A 17,600-nucleotide genomic window follows, 5' to 3' on the forward strand; every position below is an offset into this window, starting at 1 on the left:
CAAAAGTATTTTGGGTCAATTTAAATATAACGACTTATCAAAAATTTACACACATACACACACACACCCCCCAAAAAAGGCGGCAGAAGGGGCACAACGTTCCTTTCTCGTATCTAAATGAAGTGAGTCTCTGACCCAGCTTTAAGCAGGAAGCGAACCATATGGAGCATCTGTGTGTACTACACTAGCAAGAAGATATCCATCCTTATCACCATAATGGAAAGGGATTTTCAAGAGCCACTAGTGGAGTTTTCCAAGCCTCCCTGACCTTCAAATAGCATAGGGATGCTCTTTCAATTGCCCACATAAGCATCCATAAGGATAGTTTAAGAAAGGCTGAGTAATTATGCTTTATAAACAAAGCTAAAAGAAGGTCTTGGTGTCAAGTCACAGCTTTCCTTTTTAAAATATATGTATAATTAAATGAAGCATGAAAAGTTTTGATGTACATTTTCCTTCTTTGGGTTTTGATTTTTCTTTCCTTAACACAGACACAACTGGTTTTGCATTTCTATCTAACCATACTTGGTAGAGGACTGTTAGAAAATTCCAGGAAAACAGAAAGCAACACTTTTATGGCTCATGTGTAATCAGCCTGAGCAGGCTTATTACCTGATCAGTGGGGATCTTTGTTTCCATAGACACTGCTTCCCGAAGCCTGGCGACAGTCCCAGACAGAGGCACGGCCACACCAATCCTCATGCAGTGAGAACATTTCCCCTGATACACTACGGTAACATAGAGAGGCCTGTGCAGATCAAAGTCAAATCTTCTCATTAGGCATTTTTTTCAACTAAAATACAGAAGCAAAACAAACCTGATCTGAAATTAACACAAAACTGAAGCTAACCCACACCTTTATTTGGAAGCCAAAGTGAGGGAGGGAATTCATCTGGATCTAAGTGGAACCAGAAAACCATAATCAAGACACCTTTGGAAAAGGCAGTCGAACAAAATATAACATATCAACACTTGATTCTGTGCTTTGTATGTTCTTTACAACAGCCTCTCAGAAATTTTGAAAAAACAATTCAAATAAAGTAACTAATTTAAAGTGCAACATATAAAAAAAAAAGTGCAACATATAGTCTCTAGAAAATCTAGAAGACCCTCCACAACCCTCCCCCTGCCCCACACTATCAGTGGACAAGCAACTGAACAGTCGACAACCACGGGGACTGTAAAAAGACTTGCTTGCCCCATGTGCCTGCTCACCTTGCAAATTCAGACTGGGAGTTACAGACTTCTGAGAGGTTTTTACAATGCCTGTATTCAATTTATCACTAATCTCGTTACCTGTCTAAGTAAGTAAGGAGACCGAACAGGAGCCTAGAGAGAAAAGGAATACACAGGAATGTACAGTCTTAATTTTATGAAACCTGCTCTTCTTACCTTGTGTGGGGTAGAGGAATTGGCAAAGAAATGCAGAGGAAGGGGTCAAAGGTGTTGCTCTGCTTCTGACAGTGAGGACATGTCAAAGAAGATCTTCAGAGACAAAAATGAGAGACACACACAGTAAGATCATCTAGAGCTATGTCAAGCAGACCACAGAAGAGACAATTTGATATGCTCATACCTGTACTGGGCTTGAAAAAGTTCTTGTACAAAAGTGCTACAGACAGGAAAAGATGGTCCCTCAGGCATCATATCAGTCTCTGATGGTGGCTAAAAAAAGGGCAAGTACAATTTCACACATTAGAAGTACCAATTTTTGATGGAAGATAAACCTGAAACAGTCACAAATGTCCTGACTTCCTCTACAAGCTGTGCATCACGTCCAGATGTTCCAGTGAAAAGAATGTGCTGAAGGCATCAGAAAGCAGTGGCCAGGATGGGGGTCACGAGGATGCATGTCACAGGCTGTTCCAGAGACTGTGCCTGTGCTGGTCTCTCCGCCCCACCCAGGCAGCCCGGCAGTCCTTCCATAGGGTGCTCTCATTTCCCTCCAGCTCTGAAGGTCTCCCTCTGGGCTCTTCCAGGAAATAACCCCCACCACGGTGCCCACCCGCTCGAGCCCCTGCCAGCTGTGCTGCTCAATTGGTGCCCAGCCACTCTACTGCATGTTTAATTGGCCTTTTCACGTCCATCCACCTGACAGTTAGTCACTGAACACCTGCTAGCATGTACAGAGAGCCCCACAAAGGGTACAAGGACACGAAGATAAGCAAGACACAGTGCCTGACCTTGAGTACACCTCAGTCTGGTGGGAGAGCTAGCCACAATCACATGGTCCTATGACAGTACAGAGTGTATGGGCACAGAGGGACCTTGAACCAGAATTACTTAACACCTTACCAAAATCACAGACTGAAATTTTGAGATACAGTGCAGAATTATCAAAATCTTTAAAAATGGCAAGAGAATAGCAACTCTCTGGTCTTAATTATTTCCATTATATAAAACATTTCACCAATCATATTAAGGCTGCATGCATAAAAACTGAGGAAGAATCACTATATTTTAGAGAATATTCTAGGGGTTCAGTTCCTACACTCAAATCCAATTGTAATAGCAAAGACATCCATTCATTTCCTTTTTCAGTGTGTATTCATTTCAGTAATCTGTAAGTCTATGTGTCTCACTGGAAAAGAAAGCAATTTCTGCTTTAAAAACAGCTTAGTGACCTGGAATCACTTGACTGTAGTCTAAAGCTAGCCACACATGCAAATATGTCCTCTCTCCCTAGACTCTGAGTTCCTTAGACACAGCATCTCTCTTGTGCTGCCAGCAAGGAAAATCCTCTAAGTACCCCTGAATTTTATACTCACCCAGAGCTTAGTTTATTTCACTATATTAACTAAATGCAAACCGCAACAACTCCTCAGTGGAGGTTTGAGAGAAGAATCTACATTCACTCCACTCACTAAACCACCCCGGAGCCCCCTGCTTCCAGCTCCCTGGCTGCCCCAGCAGGGCACGCACCCTCACCTTCAGAGGAGGCTGGCCGCTCTGCTTCACAGCGTGATTGAGGTCTTCATGAACTCGGTCCAGAAGCCACAGCAGAAACTCTTGGGCGTCATGCTGGGAATTTCCCCGATATTGCAGTGCGTTCTTTGACACGATACTCTACACAGGTAAATAAATCAGCATGAATAGTTGAGTTCCGGGTTTTAAAGATGAACTATTCATAATCCCAAAGAGGGACGCAAAATCTCAAGGGTGTTAAGAGCACTTCCTAGAAAGACAGCAACATAAAAACAGATGCTTAAGGTAAAAACCCACCCCGAGAAACATGTACAGAAGGCTTAAATGCACCTACCGAACAATCCTACTTTGAGGAGTATCTCTAAAGAAACCAACAAAACAGCAAGCCAAGACTTCTAAGAAAATATTTGTTTGTCAGGCTTTATAATAGCAAAAAGTTGGTAATAACGTGAACATCTTAAAAATGAGAGCTGGTTAAATAAGTAACATAGTATTGAATTATAAACCCAAGTATAAAATAAATACATCTACAACACATAAATGATTAAGTAAATGAATAAGGGGAAGAAATAAATCTTCCTCATAGAATTCCAAATAATTAACATCAATAGTTCCTCTCAGGAGTTGGACCTTAACTACCTTGACCAATGACATGCTTCCAAAGATTACAATATGGAAAGAGGGGTGGCCAGTGAAAGGTGCTCAATCAACTGGTTAATGAAATTCATGGCTCTGGAGCATACAGCCTGGGTTCAAATTTCTCTCCTACCACTTGTATTTGTGAGACCAGGGCCTACTCTCTTCCGAAGTAAAAGAATGGTGATTTAATGTGGTGGTTAAGTAAGAATGCATGCACAACATTTCACATGTAAGTAAGATATAAGAAGAACTCAAATTTCAGCTGAGTGTGGGATTTGGAAGTAAGAGGGAGAAGGAGACACAACTGCACTTGTGGGCAGTGAGGAGACAAAGGCGTTGATGAGGCAAGAAAATACTGAGGATCCAAGTTAAGGCAGTGAGGACAGAAACATGAAAGCAGACCTGAGAGATTTAGGAATTTAGGCAGTAGACTCAATAGGATTTGTGACCAAATGAATAGGGACAGTGAGAAGGGAGGCATTAATGTCCCCAAGGTGTCATATCTGGGTGATGGGCAACTGATGGTACCCTTCATCAAGGCAAAATGAAAAAGGAAGAAGTCTGGGGAAGATGACAATGAGTTCCCTTTTCAAACCCACTGCATTTAAAGTTCTGTGGAACCTCCAAGTGGAAGTATCTGGTAAACAAATGAGGAATACAGATCTGGGGTTCAGTGGAAGAGCGTGCCCTGAGGAAAAAGATTTGGGAGTCAACAGATGAGTGGTAGCCGAAATCATGAGTATAAATGAGATTGCCCAGACATGGCCAGGAGAGATCAAGCCAGAGGACAAATATATTTGGGGGCCCTCAAAGGAGAACAAGAAAAGACCACCAAAGATATGGTATGAAAAGCAGGAGAACGGGGTGCTTGGTGGCTCAGTGGGTTAAGAGTCTGCCTTTGGCTCAGGTCATGATCTCAGGGTCCTGGGATCGAGTCCCGCATGGGGGCTCTCTGCTCGCTCCCCCCCCCACCGCCCACCTGCCTCTCTGCCTATTTGTGATCTGTCAAATAAATAAACAAAATTAAAAAAAAAAAAAAAGAAAGAAAAGCAGAACAGAGTCTCAAGAGTCAAGAGAAGAGGGTTATGAAGGAGACAATGATCAATGGTGTTAAGAATGATAAAATAGGACAAAGAACTAAAAATTGTCTACTGAATTTTCCATTTAAGATGATAATAGGGGAGTGCCTGGCTGGCTCAATCGGTGAAGTGTGTAACTTTTGATCTCAGGGTTGTGGGTCTGAGTCTCACATTAGATCTAAAGATCACATAAAAATAAAATATTAAGGGGCATCTGGGTGGCTTAGTTGGTTAAGTTCCAAGTCCTGGTTTTGGCTCAGCCCATAATCTCATACGCAGTGGGATCGAGCCCCGCATCAGACTCCACGCTCAGCAGAGAGTCTGCTTGAAGATTTTCTTCCTCTGCTCCTCTACCCACTCACTCCCTCATGCTCTCTAAAATAAACAGATCTTTAAAAAAGATCTTTAAAAAAAGAAAAGAAGGGACAGATTTACAACTTGATTATGAACCATCATAACCTGATGATCAATTAAATGTGAATGATAACAAAAAGATGACTGACGAAGATTCAAATTCAAAGAGGAAAAAAATCAAAGGGACACAAATAAGAGAACACTGAGGTCTCAACTGGCAAAATCTACTAACTGGATAAAGTGAGCGGAGGAGTAGAAGGACCCTGACAACAAAGTTTCAGTGACTAGAAGGACGCCACTTGAATGCTATCTCAGACAAAGGTACACCAAAGGAGAAATGGTGTGGGGAGTCTTCACTACGCTACAAAACTTCCCCCAGGGCCAGACACCACCCCAATCATCAAATCCAGGATTTTCTTCCTTGGGTTTCACCTTCCTTAATCTCCCTACAGCAGTTTATACCTGACACCGTACTTCATCTAGAAATAGTCTGACTTGACAGCCTTATGTACTCATTTAGGAGAATCAAAAACAGAGACATTTGGTGTAGACAGTGGGAAAATGTGAGCTACAGAAGAAAGAAAAGTTTTTCCCATAAAGAAAAAAAGACCAATAAAAGCCATCAGCACTAGCAGCACCACTGACTGTGGCCAACTCAGGATGGAAAAGAAGCAAGTGACAAGTGACGGTGATACTATATTAAGGGATACAAAGAAGAAATGAGGGATGACACCAAGGTTTCCAGTATCTGATTTAGATGGATAATGAAATCGGAAACAGAGGAAGTGACTGAGGGACAGTAGAGATTTCAATATGCTGAATCTGAGGGACCTGTAGGATCCCCAGTGAGGTGAAGTCTGGGGTTCAGGAAAGAAATCTGAGCTGGAAAGTTAAATCAGAGCAGCACTCTCTTACCGTAGAGGAACAAACACAGAGGAAAAAACCTTGGAAACACATAGTGAGAAAAGGAGGCAGCTAGATTCTTGAGTAAGAATGGCACAGAAGGGATAAGTCACAATGAAGAAGCCAAAGAAGATAAGAGAAGAAGCCCGAAGAGCCAGAGAGTTCAGGAAGCAGAGAGGTAAATGACGGCAGAAAAGTCAGGTAAGACAGGCACAGAGGCGGTCCTCTGGAACAGCAAGTTAATAACTGACAGTGCCGTCTCAGTGAAGCATAATACTGACCAGAGAGGGTGAGAGAGAGGAAAAGTAAGGAAATTGAATGACCTCAAGCATACCACCCTTCGTACCCAAGAGACTCAGCCATAGAAGGAAGGAAGGAGAGATGCTCTGCCTGGTGGGAAGCTTACAGTGAAGAGGGACTTGCACACTGAGGGGAAGGAGCTCACGGAAGGGAGACACTTGCAGAAGGAGCATTCTTCAGTGAGGGGCAAGGGGGGGGGGATTCAGAAAAGAGGTAGAGAGTGCCTTAAACAGGAGGTGGGAGAGACAGGAGAGAAGGACGTAAAGATAGTTACGGATACAGAAGTTATAGACAGGCAGGCAGGGAACCTACATTTTTGTTAGTTGTTTTGGGTTGTTCCTTTTGGGGAAGAACCACACGACAGCTGCCAAGAGGCAGTCTCAGGGCTAGCAAGGCTAATGACAAATCTCCTGGACTACAGACAGGGCACACCAACTGCCTGAAGCACGGCAAGTGTCTGGTCTAGGAACCCTCTCTCGGATTTACTCCCGGGGCGGGGGGGAGCCCTCCACACACACATTCCTGAGAACCGAGTTAGCTGAAATCAAGCTCCTCGTTACATGTCACAGCAGACAGTTCAAGCACAGTATCCGTCAAATGTCACAGTGGAGACAATACACACTTCTTTATCAGGACTGCATCAAATCTGATTTATGATTCCTGCCACTATTGCTTCAACTCAGCTAAGCACTTATTCCCCAGTCGCTGTGTACAAAGTGCTGTGCAGAGGCTGCTCAACCAGATTTTTGTTGGGCACGACTCAACAGGCAAGAGGACTTCCACAACCCCCGTAACTAGGGCAGAAACTGCTCCGGGTCAACCCCACCCTAAATCACTACATCACAAACCGAAGGACGTTTTACAGGAAACCTCCCTGTACACACACAAACACAAAGGCTCCTTTTTCTGACCCTTCTTCCTCCTTTACAATGGTGACTTTTTCCCACTGCAGAGACCCAAGGGACTATCTGTTTTACTTCTTACAAAAACAAGACAAAACATAGAATAATCTAGTAATTACCTTGTAGCACATGTTACAGAAGAAAGAAAAACAGTGGGAGTCAAGAAGGAAAAAACAGTGGGAATCAAGAAACCGGGCCCAATCTTTGGCTCTGCCACAAACCATAAACAGGTCATCTCAGGTAACTCATGGAACCTGTGCTTTCTGGTTTATAAAGCAAAGCAGTTGAGTTGGACATCAGTGACACTCCTAGCATCCCAAATCTTCCCCTAACCTCTTCCCCTAGAGTCCCAACAAGTGATTTGACTTTTGCTTTGGGCCTCATTTTTTTTAAGATTTTATTTATTTACTTGATAGACAGAGATCACAAGTAGGCAGAGAGGCAGGCAGAGGGGGGGGGGAAGGAGGCTCCCTGATAAGCAGAAAGCCCTATGCTGGGCTCGATCCCAGGACCCTGAGATCGTGACCTGAGCCAAAGGCAGAGGCTTAAACCACTGAGCCACCCAGGCACCCCGCTTTGGGCCTCATCTGATATTGCTTTGGTTTGCCTTTTATAACTTTTTGCATAATTAAACCTTAGTTTATTTTTATTTATGTCTTAAAATCAATCCCTCTGTATTTTTGCAGTTTTAAAAAAGTTAATTATCACTGGAATATGTCATCTATAAATAGGAGCATTGCTACAATCTGAGAAATTATTTATATCTGTCACTTCTGGGCACCTGGGTGGCTCATTTGGTTAAGCAACTGCCTTCGGCCCAGGTCATGATCCTGGAGTCCCAGGATCAAGTCCCACATCAAGCTCCCTGCTCTGCAGGTTGTCTGCTTCTCCCGCTGACCTCTCCCCTCTCATGCTCTCTTTCTCTCTCTCTCAAATAAATAAATAAAATCTTTTAAAAAAAGATATTATAAAAAAAAATCTGTCACTTCTATGAAAAATAGAATATGAGCCTTCTTAAAATATCCATTTTCTAGAATGCGGGTGTGGTATTTGGAAAATTAACTAACCTATTGGTTTAAATCCTACACATCCTACTATAAATGCATTTGACTACCATTCCAATTTTCCGATGATCCTTAACATCCGGTTACTTAACAATAAAGTGAAAGTCAAACAAATCTATAAAGCTTTTGAATTTTATAATAAAACTTCTCTTTACCCTTCAAATAAAATCTTAAGGCCTAGCTCTACAGAAAACTTTTTTCCCGGGGCGCCTGGGTGGCTCAGTGGGTTAAGCCACTGCCTTCGGCTCGGGTCATGATCTCAGGGTCCTGGGATCGAGTCCCACATCGGGCTCTCTGCTCAGCAGGGAGCCTGCTTCCCTCTCTCTCTCTCTGCCTGCCTCTCTATCTGCTTGTGATCTCTCTCTGTCAAATAAATAAGTAAAATCTTAAAAAAAAAAAAAGAAAAGAAAACGAACTTTTTTCCCCTTATGAAGGAAAAAGGAAAAAAAAGGGGGGAGGTTGGAAGCATGGCCCGGAAAAGAAAAAGAATGAAGTCTATCCAATTGGCACGGTAATATTAGACATGAGGTTTTCTTTCCATAGCACCCTAGTACAGCAGCAGCAGAATCCTGGGCTCAAGGGAAAAGACAGAAACTGGCTCTAGACACTCTTGACCCAATCCCAGGAAGAAGACGACAAAGCAATGGCTATTAAGGATCTCCTCCTACAGGGAATGGACATGGTGGTACTGATTTGATTAGGAGCTGGGTTATTCTTTTGGGAAAAAGTAGCTTGCCAAAACTCACCAAATTATTACCCACTTTCCTTGATTCTGTGCCAGAAGAAATGCAGAATTTAGTTCCAGTGATTCTGGGTAAGAAGGAGAACTTGGGAGGACAAGAGCACTTACATTTTGAGAGAAAGATGCATTGTGAACAGCTGAGTTCACAGATGGCATCTAAAAGTGAAATTTGGTTTCTGGACTGCATTGGAAAGAACAGAATAGTAACACTTGTCTTGAGAAAAGTTTCATCTTTTGAATCTGACTTTATGGACAGCTACTAAGTTGATGAAGAATACTTAACTAAAACATAAAGGACAAAATAGTGATAGACCCGGAAGAGTCCACTCAACAGTGTTCCATACCAGGGTACAGAAAGCAGCCATGCTCTAACAGGACTCTCTGAGTCCTTTATCCACTCTTGCCTCCTCAGCTTCACTTCTGGTGAGGAAGTCTTCACATAACACAAGTTAGGCTGAGGCACCCTTGTTATTTGCCAGCTGTGGCAGCAACGGGCCCTTGAAAGAGACTGTAATGCTTCCAGACTTTCACATATACTTGCCCCAGGACTGGAATGCCCTCCATTCCCAACCCTCAAATGCATGCTCTTACTCCCCTTCCTTGTTAGAATGGAGCTGGAAGCTGGGTGGGAGAGGAGAGAGAAGAGAAAGGAGACAACAGGAAAGGAGCTTCCATCCAAGATGGAAAGACAACTCAATGAGAATAAGTAAAGACTGCCAAAGAGAGCCTATTCATGTGTTCCCATTTGGCCACAGGGGAAAGAGATTTATAACAGAAGGACCTAACATGAGTAATTTAAGTAGAGGTGTCCCTTGAATCCAGGTTCTCATGATCCAAACTCAGGAACTAAACAGATTTGGCTAGCAAGGGATATTTGCATTCAAAGAGCAGATAGATTTGGATATTAAACAAACTTGCATATACCCAAAAGACTTGGTGGCAGGGACTCATTGCTGAAAGAGAGACTAGGAAAGGGTATATATCTTATCTAAAAGAGAAAGCTTTAGTAAGAGTGTTGAGAAATAGTGACTGCATTCCAAAAAACTACAACTAAGGTGGAAGTAGGGTCAAAAGCATTAGAGCCAGGATGAAAGAGAGAAATATAAAAAGGAACATACCCCAAGTGGTTCAGCCAGATGAACAATGAGCAACGAGTTTACAACAGATCATAAAGCTACATAGGTAGAAAATACAGCAGCAAGAGAAGACCATCAAATACATAAACAGTGGTTGGAAGTTTCTACTAGAAAGGCAACAGAAACAGAAAGACTGGATTCTGAATAACTGGATTCAAATCCTCTTTCTACCCCCTTTTTCTTCATGTGTGTTTGCTCTGAGCATCACTATCTTTTCTATAAAATGGGGATGAGAACACTTTTCTAAAAGAACTACTGTGGAGCTTTATGAAGCTTTAATCAGATTTAGTTTACAAACTCTATAAAAGCATTTTCATAAAAAAATTTTTTATAAAAGCATTTTAAAAATTCTAAAATTCTACACAGCTTGTATTATTTAGGTTTCAAAAGTCAAGAAAAAAGAAAGGAATTATCCTATATAATTCTGGAAAATGTCACAGAGAAAGCAAAAATATCTAAAGCATTGTCTCTTGGTTGCACATTAGAATCATCTAGGGGGGGCGCCTGGGTGGCTCAGTGGGTTAAAGCCTCTGCCTTCGGCTCGGGTCATGATCTCAGGGTCCTGGGATCGAGCCCCGCATCGGGCTCTCTGCTCCGCGGGGAGCCTGCTTCCCCCCCATCTCTCACTGCCTGCCTCTCTGCCTGCTTGTGATTTCTGTCTATCAAATAAATAAATAAAATCTTTAAAAAAAAAAAAAAAAAAAGAATCATCTAGGGAAATTAAAAAAACAGAAACAGAAACAAAAACCACAAACTGGGAGCAGCCCAGAGATGATGATTTAATTATCTAGAGTGGGACCTGATCATTTTAACCTTTCTCAAGTGTAATTAAAAAAAAAAAAAAATTCTCTTTGTAATGTGAAGCCAAGACAGAAAGAAAATGGCCACGCTGGAAAAGCTCTGAGGTTTCACTTCCAAAAGCACTAAAACTCAAGGGTGGGTCTTTTATCATAACTGTACTGTGTTGTTTCTTACACTCTATCTTACTCATATCACCAGAACACATAACCTCATATCTGCCTCCGCCATTAGTGATTTGGAATGTCTCATTCAATATTATTTCCCCAACACTTAGCAAAAACAATACGTGAGACAAACAGTAACAATAATGACAACTAATAATTGAATGTTCATAATATACCAGACATTATACTAATTTTTTACAGGTGTTATTTCCTATAAAATTAACCCTCAGAAGTTCCCTATGTTGTTAAGTATTATCATTATTATTTACAGACAAAAAAACTTGGGCTTAGAAAAGTCAAATAACTTGTCCGAAGTTACCACTATTCTTCAACCTCGTCTGACTAAAACAGCCTTAAAAACTTTTTGTCCAAAATCCTTCAATAAATGATTTTTTTTTTTCCCTTACATGACTCAGGATCATATAGGGCTTGATCATTTGGAATGTCACTTCTTGATGTGGACGTAGAACACGTGTTAGAGACGCCTGAGGCTTCTGGGAGCTTATTTCCTTTTAAAGAAATCCTTGTTAATGAGTGCTTTGTTGTAATTTGCATTTTTTCCTATGACTGAAATATGGCCCAGAAACAAAAAAAAAATGGAGTCTATCTAATTGAGATGTTATTATTTGAGGAGTAAGGAGGAACTTGGACAATACCAGAAGATCAAGTTGCCGTTATGTGAAGGAGAACTATGTCCCGCCTGAGAGTCCCAGGATGCTGCAGAAAGCAAACAAGAGAGACAACAATCTGGCTCTGGAGAACTACATCTGTCCCTCATCAGCAAATGTAAAGGGGGTGCTCTTCACCTTACAGTGCTCGGGCTGCTCCGCTGGTGGCACTGAATTCCCAGCCTGTCCATCCCTCCCAGCACACCCTACATGGCCAAGCCTCGCTGACTCTGAGGTTAAAGTCAGCTCAGGGCACTAAAATGTGTTTACGTATCTAATCAAGTGACTTAAGTAACTCAAGAGTATCTTCTTTTTTCAGTCTGTCATTATCCAACACATCTAAGATTCTTCCCAACTATAACAAAATTAGTTTTAAAAAAAATTTTTTTTAAAGGAGAAAAATCTGACCAACACGGTCCAAAAAAGCAAACGTCCGGTTCTGATTTAGCTGAAAAGCCTCATTGGGAGTGTAATAATCTTCAACAGTCAAAAGTCAAAACAGAGATCTTGGAGTCCCCTCTATTTGCTAGATGGGATGCTGCTTGATTCATGAATTATTATTTAATAAGGAGCTTTCATTTTTTGCTTAAAGTCAAAACAGAAAAACTAGAAAAACCATCTAAATATCTACAAAATTAGGGATGTCTGGGTGGCTCAGCTGGTTAAGTGTCTGCCTTTGATCATGATCCTGGGGTCATGATCCTGGGGTCCCGGGATCGAGATACAAGTCAGGTTCCTTGCTCAGCAGGGAGCCTGTTTCTCCCTCTGCCTGCCTCTCCTCCTGCTTGTGCTCATCCTCTCTTTCTCTGACAAATAAAATCTTTAAAAAATAAATAAACTGATTGATATAGATATATCTAAAAAATTATTATATATTCCTACCATGGAACAAATGTTTAAGTTTTAGAAAACATGGAGAAATACACAATACAATTAAGTGAAAAGAAGATGCAAAACTACATATGGACACAATTTCATACTTTTTTTAAGAGACTTTTTTGTCTTTTATCCTTCTAAATATACACTGAAACACTAACAGTCATTGCCTCAGAGTGGCAAGTTTTAGGTGAGTTATCCCTTTCTTCTTTATACATTTCCGTATTTCCCACATTTTCTAAAATGAATTTGTTGTAACAATGACCAGGTGGTACTTAAGGAGATCTTACGAGAGCACACCACCTACTATCCTGGCCAGGGAACCAAAACCTTCTGCACAGAAGATGGGGCTGGCAAAACAAATGTACCTTATTTCTGGCCCCAAATCCTAGAGAGTCGGACTGCACAATGCTGAGAATTTCTTTTTCCTCTGCTAGACAGACCTAAGGAACTCAGATCAAAGTTTTCTGCCTATAGTAATCCTAAACCCAAACTTACACCAATCTTTGAATCTTATCACTGGAGGAAAAAAGGGACTGCAGCTAGCATCAAAGAAAAATGGGGGAGAGACAGAAAAAAAGAATTTATGTTTACAGACACCTACCAGGGGCCTTTTTAAGCCACCCTGTCTTGCCATGTAGGAGGTAAAAGCTCAGGCCTAGGAAGAGTAAAAAACCCAGGGTCAGCTTCCTGATCAAGGGAACCATACCACAGGAGAAACACAGCCTTGGAAGTCAGCACATGGCATTACTCGTTGGCACAGCAGCCAAAGTACTTGGTTGAGTGGTACTGCTCTTTGGGGTGGAAGTGAAGTGACCTATACACCCTTGGAGGTAGAACAGGTTGAGAAAGACAAGCAGTGGGGGATGCATAAGGTCAAACCTTGAACTATCCCAAAGCCAAACATGCAAATATTTCTTCTATAATCTGTGTGTGTGTGTGTGTGCATGTGTGTGTGTGTGTGTGACACAAAGAGACAAAGTACGCATCCTCCTGATTCTGAATATGTTGGTATTTGACAATCAACAGATCTAAAACGTTTTTGACCAAACAGACAAATTTATAAAGGGATCCAAAATATTCTGGAAACAATCTTGCTTTGAAGCATTATTGCTACTGCATTTTGATAACTGAAACATCAACTAGTAGTAACCAAGAGGTAGCATTCATAAGCAGATCCAGCAAGTTTTACTACAAATGATGTGTTCCTATTGCCAAAAACCTGGAGTGCCATAAACCCAATAAATCTTAGCTGGCTAAAGATGCTTTCAAGTCATGGGCCTGCCATATCGCTTCTCCACACCCAACACCGTGTGCCGGACAGTCAAGACGGCTGACTCCTGAGCTGCACATGGGTATGGTCTCCAAATCAGTCAGGCCTCAACCAGATCTTTCCGCCCTCACCTTGAAAATCAGATCAGATAAAAACCAGCACAAGGCCCTAGTCCTGGCTCCAGGCTTTTCCTAGCAAACTACAATTTAAAACTTTCCCAGCCTCAGCCTGGTCTGACCCAACCAATTCTAGTTGGTTCAGGCCTTGGTCATCTGCCTGTAGAAGGTGAAGGCTAAACGGAAGAGTGTGCGCATACACAGAAAACAAAGGCAAGTCTGTGAAATCAAAAAGGGTAATTCCCTCAGCTATCAAAATGTTACCATCATATGGGTATATTTCCACTGTAAAGAACAGATGAAGCTGTCCTACCTCACTATCAAAGAATGCAAATTAGAACAGTAAAATGCTACTTCCCACTTAGGGGCATAAAGATTTCTATTTTGCAACAGTAGGGTACAAGAGACATTCTTGCACATTGCTAATGGCACAATCCTATAAAATAAGGGTAACAAGGTGACTCAAGGATCTTCAAAATAGAGAGCCACTGAACCAGGAATTTCATTTCTATGTATCCTAAAGAAATAATCAAAAGTAACTAGTTTTCTTACAAATTTTAGGAATTCATACATGTAATGAATAACCATTTTCTGCTCCTAAAAAAAGGTGAAACATATATATAAAAAAATTCATCACAACCAGAAACCACCCCCAAATAGATCATCATATCCCTTCATACAATGATCAGAAGAGTTTTTGTGGCAAAAATTAATAATACAATATGAAATGAAAATCACATCATATAAAACTGTATATATACAGTTTGATACCAGGAAAGTAATATACCAAACAACTTCTACATTTTTTATTTTTCTCTTTCAACTTTTACATACTTTCTAAGTTTTCCACAATAACTTAGATAATATTCTTATCAAAATAGATTTTACCTCATAATGAACTTTAGCAAAAGAATCCAGACACAGAAGAATGTATACTTAATGCAAATCAAAACCACAATGAGGGGTGCCTGGCTGGCTCCGTAAGCAGAGCATATGACTCATCTCAGGGGCTGTCATTTCAAGCCCATGTCCGGGGTAGAGTTTACTTAAAAGATGCCACTTAAAAAAACAAACCACAATGAGTTACCACTTCATACCCGCTAGGATGGCTTTAATAAAAGAGACAATAACAAGTGCTGACAAGAATGCAGAGAAACTGGAAACTTCATGCATTGCTGACGGGAATACATAATGGTGCAGCCACTGGGCAAAACAGCTGGGCAACTGCTTAAAAGTTAAACATGGAGTCACAATGTGACCCAGCAATTCCACTCCTAGGCATGTACCCAAAAGAAATGAAAACATAAGTCCACACAAAAATGTGTTCATGAAAGTTCACAGAAGCATTATTTTTAACAGTCAAAAAGTAGAAACAACCCAAATATTCATTAATGTGTGAATGGATAAACAAAACACGGTATATTCATGCAATGGAGTACTTTTCAACCATAAAAGGGAATGAAGTATAATGATGAACCTTGAAAACAGATGCTAAGTGAAAGAAGCCAGGTGCAAAAAACCACATTTTGCAGGATTCCATTTAAACAAAAGGCAAATCTAGAAAAACAGAAAGACACCCACTGCTGGGAGGCTGGGGGGAAATAGAAGAGTGACTGCCATTAGGGAATGGGGTTTCTTTGGGGGGTAATAAAAATGTTCTAAAATTGATTGTGGCTATATTTGCACAATTCTGTGCCTATATTAAAAACTAGTGAATCGTACACTTTGGGTGAATTATATGATATGGAAGTTATATCTCAGTAAAGCTTTTTTTTTTTTTTTAAAGTAGGCTCCATAACTAATATGGGGTTCGAACTCATGATGCTGAGATCAAGAGTTGAATGCTCTATTGACTGAGCCAGTCAGGCATCCCAATAAAGGTGTTTTTACTATTTTACCCACAATAAAACTCATCAACAGGCAAAGTCTGTTAAAGGTGTTAGAAGTCAAAAGAATGGTTCCCTTGGGGAGGAGGGGGAGGGTAGAATTTGGGAGAGGGCGGCCATCAAAGGAGCTTCTGGAGTGCCAGTGACGTTCTACTTTGTGATCTAGTTGACACATTATCACTTTAGGATAATTAGCCAAGCCGTACACTAACGCTGTATGCATTTTTCTGTATGTACGCTGTATTTCACTAAAAAGTTTGAAAAAATTAGTGGGGCCTGGATAGCTCAGTCAGTTGAGCATCTGACTTCAGCTTAGGTCATGATCTCAGGGTCCTGGGATCAAGTCCTGCACTGGGCACCCTGCTCAGTGGAGAGTCTGCTTGTCCCTTTGCCCCCACTCATTCTCTCTCCGTCTCTTAAATTAATGAAAATATTGTATTTATTTTTAAAAAGATTTATTTGAGAGAGAGAGAGAAGCATGAGCAGGGGGTAGGGGCACAAAGGGAGAAGGAGGCTCCCCACTGATCAGGGAGCCCAATATAGGACTCAATCCCAGGACCCTGAGATCCTGACGAGCCAAAGGCAGATGCCTAACAGACTGAGCCACCCAAAAGCCCCATAAATAAAATCATTTTTAAAAAGTTTTAAAAATTAGCTGACTTCAAAAAGGACGAACACAGATGTTTCTTAATTTAGCCAGACTCTGAGGCCATAACTCAGTTTATTTAGTCTTATTTAGAGCTGACTGTATTTATCTGGTTACTTAACTAGAAGCAGATTAAAAACGGCAAAAGACAGGAATGAGGTATCAGGAGGTACAGGCTCTCCAGAAAAAAAGCAAAACTGGATAAAGCAAGAGAAAAATAAGGACCATGAAGAACAAATAATTATCTGGGAAATAACTTACATGAAAGACTTATTCCTTCAAAAGGGCAGATGAATGGTTAATACTGTGTTACTCAAAAAGATCATAAACTGACAAAACAAGAGCACAGAGTGAATCATCCTGAAAAATACTCTCCGGGAGACAGAGGCCTCAGCTGAGCCACCTAGCTCTCCAACACAGGAAATTTAAATACCACCCCTTCAAAAAGGGTCTACAATCCAAGGGTCAAAACCTGGAGCACACATGCATCAAAGGTGAGCTACAGAACAATTAGAGTTGCAAGGCCAGACTCTGGAGAAAATTCTGCAGCAGAACACGTTTCTCTTCAGCACTTGACTACCGTGGCCTTCTGCAGGACCCTCCATGTCTTCTTCCTACCAAGGTCCCTTTCCTGTGTCCCAGGCTTACTCTTACAAGCTGGGCTGGTGGATGTGTGAGACAGCTGGTTGGTTTTCCAGCTAAGATGTTCCCATCACTAAGGGAACCAATGGCTGTCAAACACTGATCTGTGAAGCTGGTCTCAAGTGGCAATGAAAAGGAAAATAAAGAAACTGAGGCTCAGTGACCAGCTCACTAAATTAAAAACTCATGGGTTCAGATTTTCAAAAGGGAAGAAGCAGACCTGCACCCCAGGTACCCTCCCCCTCCCCCGGCAGGATCCTCTGATGCTGACAGCCTGAGACAGAAGCGGGTATCACCAGGAAGCGGGTGTGGGCAGTTACAACAGCCTACTCAGCTGCCTGGCATCACCACAGAGCCTCAAAGGGTAATGACCAACAGGTCTCCAACCTAACCTACCCTTCCTCCTGCTGGACAGATGATAACAAGCTACCAATGCTCCTCTCTCCACCTATCTGCAGGGAAATGAAGCTACTTTCCTTCATTC

At 41.5% G+C, this 17,600-nt stretch overlaps 1 protein-coding gene across 4 annotated transcripts in view; it reads right to left on the minus strand.

Moving 5' to 3' along the window:
• Positions 1-17,600, minus strand: part of USP31 (ubiquitin specific peptidase 31) — a 63,124-nt gene that overhangs the window by 33,624 nt on the left and 11,900 nt on the right. For all 4 annotated transcript variants that reach the window (XM_045993509.1, XM_045993508.1, XM_045993507.1 and 1 more), the window contains exons 2-5: positions 2,929-3,066; positions 1,577-1,665; positions 1,393-1,485; positions 613-748 (exon numbers count right to left, since the gene is read on the minus strand). In XM_045993509.1, the coding sequence (XP_045849465.1) occupies positions 613-748; positions 1,393-1,485; positions 1,577-1,665; positions 2,929-3,066 (456 nt within the window). The remainder of the gene's footprint in view (positions 1-612; positions 749-1,392; positions 1,486-1,576; positions 1,666-2,928; positions 3,067-17,600) is intronic.

The sequence above is a fragment of the Meles meles genome, chromosome 21, assembly GCF_922984935.1.
Source record: "Meles meles chromosome 21, mMelMel3.1 paternal haplotype, whole genome shotgun sequence".
Taxonomy (NCBI): Eukaryota; Metazoa; Chordata; class Mammalia; order Carnivora; family Mustelidae; genus Meles; species Meles meles.